Raw genomic sequence first — 8,701 nt, 5'->3', positions numbered from 1 at the left:
GGTCCCTACAATTGCACCAGAGGTGGTACCCCTATATATATATATATATATATATATATATATATATATATATATATATATATATATATATATATATATGTGTGTGTGTGTGTGTGTGTGTGTGTGTGTGTGTGTGTGTGTGTGTGTGTGTGTGTGTGTGTGTGTGTGTGTGTATGTGTGTATGTGTGTATGTGTGTGTGTGTATGTGTGTGTGTGTGTGTGTGTGTGTGTGTGTGTGTGTGTGTGTGTGTGTGTGTGTGTGTGTGTGTGTGTGTACTTTTCGTGTTTTTTTTCGTTTGCAAGCATTGCAATATTGCAATAATATTATGCAATGGTCTATAAACTACGAAAGTATTAACCTTCGCTGCAACCTTAAGTGTTATGACTAAGAATACTAATATCAAAAAGAGTCCTAATCCGTACCGGTCCGGGGTTCGATTACCTACGAGATTGTGTGTGGTTAGACCCACATTCCCTACACGAGAGAGAGAGAGAGAGAGAGAGAGAGAGGAGAGAGAGAGAGAGAGAGAGAGAGAGAGAGAGAGAGAGAGAGAGAGAGAGAGAGAGAGAGAGAGAGAGAGAGAGAGAGAGAGAGATACACAGATATCTACCTTACGCACATTCTCATTTAGTGCTTGCTCTTACTTGCGTGCTCCAGTTTTGAACAGGAGTCCGCAGGAAATATCGTTCAGCGTTTCAGTCAAGAACACATAAGGAGAGGAAAAAAAAGAACAAAAAATATGAAAAAAGGATAACAAAACATAAAAAAAAGAGAAGAATCTTTGGCAAATTTTAACACTGTTGATTGTCGTTCTTCGATCTCTTGTGTACTGTAAAAAGAGGGTGAACGTGACTATCAGCACAGTAAATTAAGCCAAAACGTGTTCTAGCAAGAGGTAAGGGACTGGAGGAGGGCTTGGGGGTCCTCGCGCCACGACTGAAGAGCCCTTGGGGCTCCTGTGGCAGGTTGAGGTGTTCCACCCAGATGGCAGACAACGCTTGCACTACCAACAGACTGTTCTCCTGGCCGTTGGAGACTTGAGACGTATTCTTGAGTGACGCGTTCTTCATATTAGTGCATTTACGTCTTAAGAGATTGGTATATACACTTAAGGGGGGTTGGTGTAATTCCTTCAGGTGATAGGTACCTTTCCTTACAGTTGGTATAATCAATTTAGGGGTTGATGTTTTTCACATACAGCAATTAAAGAAAGTACATGAAGGGAAAATTCTATATATATCTGAAGGATATTACGGAGCTTCGAAAATATTTATGAATGTCTATCAAGCTATTCTCAGGATCGCATCTGTGTTAAAAAAATACAAGAGATTGCAAAAGGTGACTACGATCTCCTTGAGACACAAGTGATGTCTTGTAAACTCTAAACTGAGAAAGTTAGATTTTTCCAGATTTAAGTTCAAAAGTTCCTTGAGAAAAGTGCTAAAGAACATATGAAGGAACCCCCAACCTCTTTTTTCTTGTTAATGAGATGATCATTCTCTTAAAACAATAACAAAAAAAGATCGATCTTTAGAAGGGTGGGAGAGGGAGGGCGTCGAAAAAGGTCTCTCGCCTCCTACAGGAGAACACACAGCCACTCCAGCACGGCAAAATGAAGATAGTGGAAGACGCTGACTTACGATCACACGAAGGAAAAAAAAAAAAGAACTTATTAACCAAAATTGTACGTAAATGGAGACATGGATGTGCCAACTAAAATATAGCACCATTTACACAGATGACAGAGCGAGTCACAGTATAAAACCGACATTTACAGCAATATGAACCAAAAAAAAAAAAGTTTCAAATACAAATGCACAATGAAGTTGAACACTGACTCTTGGATACCAAACTGTTGGTATGCAAAACGATTCACAAAGAATCCTGAGAACATTAATGCAGCTCTAAGTTGTTCAGCGTTAAGATGGCTCACAGCACCTCTGGGTGACCATACACAAGTAGCACAAACTCAGTCTTGGCGCTCTGGTGACACCTTGGCACCTCCAGGGAGAGTTTGGGGGGGCACCCTCTTCTTGGGTACTGCGAAAAGCAGTCGCTGGCAGGGATCTCAGTGTCGGTTATGGGGCTCAGTGGCCTTAAAAGTTACACTTGTCCTGAGGAGCACATTGCCCCCTTGAGAGCGCACTGCCCCTAGAGAGCGCACTAACCCTGGAAAGTGCACCACTGTCCTAGCAAAGGTGCAGCACGAGGCGCCAAACAAGCAGCTGCTGAGCCACTACACTGAGCCGCCTGGGTCCTGGGCAGCTGGAGCCACCGCTATGTACACGCGGGCAACACTGGGCACTCTAACACCACTACGTATAAATAAGACGTGAAACATTGGCACATTTATACATTTATACAGAGGGGGGAGGTCGGGTGGCCGACGCACGGGGCAGCTGCCACAACTGGAGGAGCTGACCAAGACATCAGGTCGTCCTCGCCGCCGTCGCACCCTCCAGTAAGTGCTGGTGAAGGGCGTCGTTGAGGGAGTGGGCGTTCCGCTTGCGGCGGGCACTGAAGAGCTTGTTGCAGCCGTCCACTGTGCATCGGAAAAGCTCAGAGCCATGAACCTCGTCGTAGTGACTCTTGAGGCCGACTCCGTCCTCGAAGGCCTTGTGACAGAACTTGCAGGGCATGTTACCGTCGCGGTCCGGCGTGGGAAGGTCGTCCTCGAGGTTATACACCCAGTCCCGCTCCATGTCCTCGCTGGTGGTGCTGCTGGTGGTGTTGTTATTGGAGGTGGTGGTGGGGGCGGAGGACTCCATGGGAGGGGGGGAGGAGGGCATGTCTGTGGCAGGCGGCGCCGTGGTGGTGGTCGTGGTGGGTGTCGTCGACTGCGGCGAGGGGGTGCTGGAGCGATCTTTCCGTTCCGACCCCGGTAGGTTATTATTAGCAGTAAAATGAGGGAGAAGGTTAGGGAGGAAGAAGTGTGGAGGTGGATGTGCCGCAGGTGGCAGGCCGCCGCCGCCATTAACGCCACCAGCGCCGCCGCCCGTGCCACGGTCGCCATTGAAGAGGGACTCTGCGAGGGACGTGGGAATGTGCGCCTTGAGGGCTTCGAGGCCAAGCGGAAGGGTGCCAGGGTCAGAGTAGAGGCGTGCCAGCAGCTCCGGGTTGAGGGCGGGGTTGAAGGGCAACCCCGGGAAGGTCATGGCCGGGAAGCCCGGACCATCCGAGGAGGTGGAGAGTAACTTCCGGTGAAGATTGAGGTTCGAGGCGTGGCGGTCACGGCTCCGTTTGGAGGGGAAGGCGGCGTTGCAGCCCTCCACCGTGCACTTGTGCATGAGCTTCAGGTGAACATTCTGGTAGTGCGTCTTGACGCCAAAGTGGTTCTGGAACATCTTACCGCACGCAATGCAGCGCCGCGGGTTCTCCTTGTCTATTGGGATGTCCAAGCTACTCAGAAATCCACCCTCGCCAAATTGAAAAGCTCCTTCGGAATCTTCTGATGGGGATCCAGGGTTCGAGTCCCGGTCGCTGTCACGGTCACTTGGCCTGGGACTCGAGGATGTGACGCCATTGCCGGAGGGCGCCATCTGGAGGCCAAGTGACGCCGATGCGTTTGGGGGCATCGCGCCAGAGAGGTGAGCGAAGTGACCCTTGGAGAGGTCCTCGAGGTGCCGCAACGCATTAGACGTCTCGACCGGCTCGTCGAAGCTACTGGAGGAGACTTTCCGGTTGCTGCCATCAGAATCTTTGTCGTGTTTTGATTTGTCGCCAGAGTTCATGGAGGAGCTGTCCTTCATGCCGCCATTTGTGTCGTCGTCGTCGTCACTCATGGCATCTAATTCCTTGTCTTCATTTTTTTCATCCTCAGAGTCTTTTGCGTCTATGTCGTCTAGATCGTCATCGTTGTCGTCATCATCGTCGTCGTCTGTTGATATGAGATCGTCATCTTCTAGTCTGAAGGCAAATTTCGTTGGGTTTTGACTCTTGCGTTTCCGCTTGTTGGCTGATGGCGAGGCTCCGGGTCCCTCGCCCTTCATGCTCTGGGTGTCTACACTCATGCTGTCGTCGTCCATTTCGTCGTCGAGGCTGTTGTTAGCATGGTAGTCGTCGTCACCTCTCCCTCGCTTGCCATCCCCGCCATCGTGCTGCTTGTCTCCCGACATGCCGTCGTCGCCGTGCGTCAACGACGTGTTGAAGTTGCCATAGTCGCACCTCCAGGGAGGTCCGTCCTCTCGGCCCCGCATCGTCAGGTCGAGCGAGGTCTTGCCCATGGCGTGTTGCATCTCCAGCGTGCGTCGCTGCAGCTCCAGCGCCTGCTTGTGCAGGTCTTCAGTAGCTGCTGCAGAAGGAGGGATGAAGGGCAGGCCTGTGAGGGGATTGATGCCACTGAACTGACCCGGGAAGGCGCCAATTGGTGGAAACCCGGCAGGGGGCTGGAACCCCTGGGGCCCTAGATGCGGCCCTACTACAGGATGCGCGGCGCAAGTGCGGCCGTCGTGCGGCGAAATCTTACGTCGGACGTGCGGCGTATGTAACTTAGGGTTAGGATTAGCGGAGTGTCGATTTCTAGACCGGCGTGAACTGAACATCATGTTGCAGCCCTCGACCGTGCACTTGTGCATCTCCCGCAGGTGTACGGCCGAGAAGTGTATTTTGAGAGCCCCCTTGTCACAGAAAGTCTTGAGACAGACGTTGCACTGCACCCGTTTCTTGCCCGTCACCGGGTTGATGAGCGAGGTACCCATATTGATTGGGTTCCACGATCTCTTACCAGGGGTGTTGGGTCCGCCCACGGGGGACTGGGGCCTCGGGGGTATGTGGAGTGTCGTGGGCGTGGCGCTGGTGACCACTGTGGTGGAGGTGGTGGACAGGTTGAGGGCGGTGGTTGAAGCGGAGAAACCAATATCGTCGTCGTCACTGGTGTAGTCTGTGGGCGGGTCGCTGTTGATAGAGACGGGCGTAGGGGGCGGCGGCTGGGCGGCGGTGGCAGCGAGGGGCGTGACGCTGCCGCTGCTGACGCTGACCTGAACGCCGCCGCCACCGCTACTAGCCGGGCTAGTTACGCCTCCCCCACGCCCACAGTGGGCTAGTGACGGCTCGCCCCTCGACGCTGGACTGGGACTCTGCCGCTCTTTCCTGATGTCGTAGGGCTGCATGCTCTGGAGTCTGTTGAGGGGAGACCCGCCCATCGGACTCGTAGGGGAGCCGAAGCTGGTGGGGAGAGACCCATTGGGGGAGATATTGGGGAGCGAGACAGGAGGGACGGGGAGACGCAGCATGGACAGGGCTGAAGAGGCGAGCTGTGGGTTAGCAAGCAATGATGTGGCAAGAGACGGGTTAGCCACAGCTAGGAGGTTAGAGGCTAGGGAGGCCGCTGAGAGAGGCGGGGGAGCTGGGGGCATCCCTGGGGGACCTGAGGGAGGCGGCGGCCGCAGCAGGGAACTAGGGTCTCCCCTGATGAAGGGACTAAAAAGCATGTTGGTCCGCTCAAGAAATTTCTTGATGTCGGCGTCCATGTTCTTCCCGATCTCGGACTGCTGTTGGGGCTGATGGTGATGGTGGTGATGGTGGTGATGGGGCTGGTGGTGATGGTGAGGCTGATGCTGCGACCTCGGGGGGTCATCCCGGCGGCTCTCCTCCCGCCGCAGCTCGTCCCTGAAGTCCCTAACCTCTCTCAGGGGATCTCTAACCTCTCTCAGGGGGTCCCTAACCTCTCTCAGAGGATCCCTGTCCCTGATATCTCTCAACTCCCGGTGACTATCCCTGTGGACATCTCTCAACGTGTCCCTGTGGAGATCGCGATGGGCGTCCCTGTGCAGGTCCCTCATGGAGTCCCTGTCCCTGTGGAGGTCCCTGTGGGAGTCCCTGAGGGAGGGGGTGTGGTCGGGCCTCGGGGAGGTGCCGTCGTGGTGCAGGAGCTGCTGGGCGATGGTGCGGGTCTCCCCGAACCTCAGGAACTGTCGCAGCACCAGCGTCTCCTCCTCCGTGCTCATCATGTGCCAGCTGTGCAGCACATTCCCCTGGCGGTCCTGTCGAGAGAGAGACACATACACATTACTATGTATCCTTCACACATTCACACATACAGCCCTATATGTATACCGCAGGTCTCACTAGTGCCTTTCATTCATTATGTTTCTATTGGCCTAAGCGGCCGTGAGCATCCTGTTATCTATCCATTCACATTTGTATCTATTATTTATATGTCATAGGAAACAGTATACAACATTTCAAAACATTCCAGTAAGGGCAAACATTCGCTTAAATACACTGTGACACACACACACACGCGCACAAAGAGTGCTGGGAAGATGGGACACCACCAGCGTAGCTCTCATCCTCTAATTACACTTAGGTAATTGCACACACTGGTAATACCATTAGCGACACAAACAGATATATAGCATAATAATAGACAAGGTTAGGTGCCCATACTCAAGCTTCTATATAAGGATTATCGATATATTCACTTGGCCCAGCGGTATATATACTTGACCCAGGGTTATATATACTTGACCCAGATGTATATATACGACCCAGGGGGGTATATACATTTGACCCATTACGAATCATTAATATTCGTGGATACCATTGACCTAAAATGTCCGTGCCAAAGATATGGAAATATTAATTGATATAAGATCATTAATTTAAAATATATTAAACGACCTCTGTAATAAAAGACAAACAAGTCTTATTTAAAAAAAAGTAATATAAATATATATATATATATATATATATATATATATATATATATATATATATATATATATATATATATATATATATATTAATATGTATTATCCCAGGTTGCAATCCTTTTACCATGTCGTGGTCTAGTTGTCTAAGATGTATGCCTGGAAATACCCAGCTTATAGGTTTGAATCCTCATCACGGTTCCTGTGCATTTAATAATATTATTATAAATATTATCAGTTTATTCTTACACTACAATTATTACGATCATATTCCTGTTATTAAAATCATATTCCTGTTATTAAAATCATATTTCTGTAATTACAGTCATGTTCCTGTTATTAAAATCATATTGTTTTTATTACACTTAGTTCTATTATTACAATCACAATAGTATTATTACAATCATATTGCTATTATCACAATCACATTGCTATTATTACACTCACAATGCTATTATTATAATGATATAGCTATTTCGTGAACTTTTCCTGACAAGGGAAACTATATGATGTCTCGTTTATAGTTTGATATATATATTTTTTTTTCTAACCAAAATCACAAACGCTTTTCCTGTCATCATTGTTTAGGCCACAATCGCCGGATAATTTGATAATTTTCCTCCAGACCCCGAAAGCAGACATCACTGGATAAAGGTATAATGGGTTGGAAAATGGAGCGTGTATTTTCTGCATGATCTGACTGGTCAAGGATTATTGTATGGAGCGGGTCAGAGGCGAACACTGAGGGGGGGATACAGGTAAGGCCACGGGTGTTATTATGGAAATCTACACCTCCTCCCCTTCACCACCCCATACATCTTCCCCTTCACCACCCCCTTTACACCTACCCCCTTCACCTCATACACTGACTTGTCTATGTCTCGATCTCGTTTTGTCGACTCCAAGCAGGTTTCTATCTTGGTCCAGTTATCGTTCTCTCTCTCTCTCTCTCTCTCTCTCTCTCTCTCTCTCTCTCTCTCTCTCTCTCTCTCTCTCTCTCTCTCTCTCTCTCTCTCTCTCTCTCCATCTCACTTTTACCATTAAGATATACGCGATGCAGCCGCAAGCGGTTCCATTTTAACTACGACTGCGACACTCTCCATGGCAATTACTTCCACCTGCGTCTCTCTGATAACGCTAGTTTTTATTGCCTTTGATATGCCGGTGTCGTGTGTGTGTGTGTGTGTGTGTGTGTGTGTGTGTGTGTGTGTGTGTGTGTGTGTGTGTGTGTGTGTGTGTGTGTGTGTGTGTGTGTGTGTGTGTATACTCACCTAGTTGTGCTTGCGGGAGTTGAGTTCTGGCTCTATGGTCTCGCCTCTCAACTGTCATTCAAGTGGTGTGTGTATTCACCTGGTTGGTCTTGCGGGGGTTGAGCTTTGCTCCTTCGGACCGCCTCTCAACTGTCAACCAATCAATTATAACTAACTACTAACTATTTTTTCCACACACACACACACACACACACACACACACACACACACACACACACACACACACACACACACACACACACACACACACACACACAGGAAACAACTCCGTTACAGCTGTCTAACTCCCAGGTACCTATTTACGGCTAGGTAACAGGGGCGTAAGAGTGAAAGAAACTTTGCCCATTTGTTTCTGCCTGGTCCGGGAATCGAACCCGTGCCACAGAATTACGAATCCTGCGCGCTGTCCGCTCAGCTGCCAGACCGTGTGTGTGTGTGTGGGGGAGGGGGGGAGGAAGTTTACCTCAGTATTCAATATACAGATGTACATCTGTCGACCCAGCATCCATCTCACCTAATAATATCCATCTATGAACCCAGTACCCATCCATGGACCCAGTACCCATCCATGGTCCCAGTACCCATCCATGGTCCCAGTACCCATCCATGGTCCCAGTACCCATCCATGGTCCCAGTACCCATCCATGGTCCCAGTACCCATCCATGGTCCCAGTACCCATCCATGGTCCCAGTACCCATCCATGGTCCCAGTACCCATCACTCGCCTCAATACCCTGGCGTGCAAGAACATGTTCCCCCTCCCCCCCCCCCCCCCCCCC

General features: G+C 49.9%; 1 protein-coding gene across 1 annotated transcript; it reads right to left on the bottom strand.

The window, feature by feature from the left end:
* Window positions 1-516: 516 nt before the first annotated feature.
* Window positions 517-6,082, bottom strand: LOC123756628 (zinc finger protein basonuclin-2-like). The gene has a single exon (XM_045739857.2). It carries the CDS (start codon window positions 5,947-5,949, stop codon window positions 2,431-2,433), a length of 3,519 nt encoding a protein of 1,172 aa, XP_045595813.2. The 5' UTR covers window positions 5,950-6,082; the 3' UTR covers window positions 517-2,430.
* Between the last annotated feature and the right edge of the window lie 2,619 nt (window positions 6,083-8,701).

This window comes from Procambarus clarkii, chromosome 26 (genome assembly GCF_040958095.1).
Source record: "Procambarus clarkii isolate CNS0578487 chromosome 26, FALCON_Pclarkii_2.0, whole genome shotgun sequence".
NCBI lineage: Eukaryota > Metazoa > Arthropoda > Malacostraca > Decapoda > Cambaridae > Procambarus > Procambarus clarkii.
The sequence above is the reverse complement of the archived record's forward strand: the minus strand, read 5'-3'. Positions and strand labels throughout refer to the sequence as shown.

Coding starts and splice junctions, on each gene's coding strand:
- LOC123756628 (XM_045739857.2), bottom strand. CDS start 5,949: ATGATGAGCACGGAGGAGGAGACGCTGGTGCTGCGACAGTTCCTGAGG.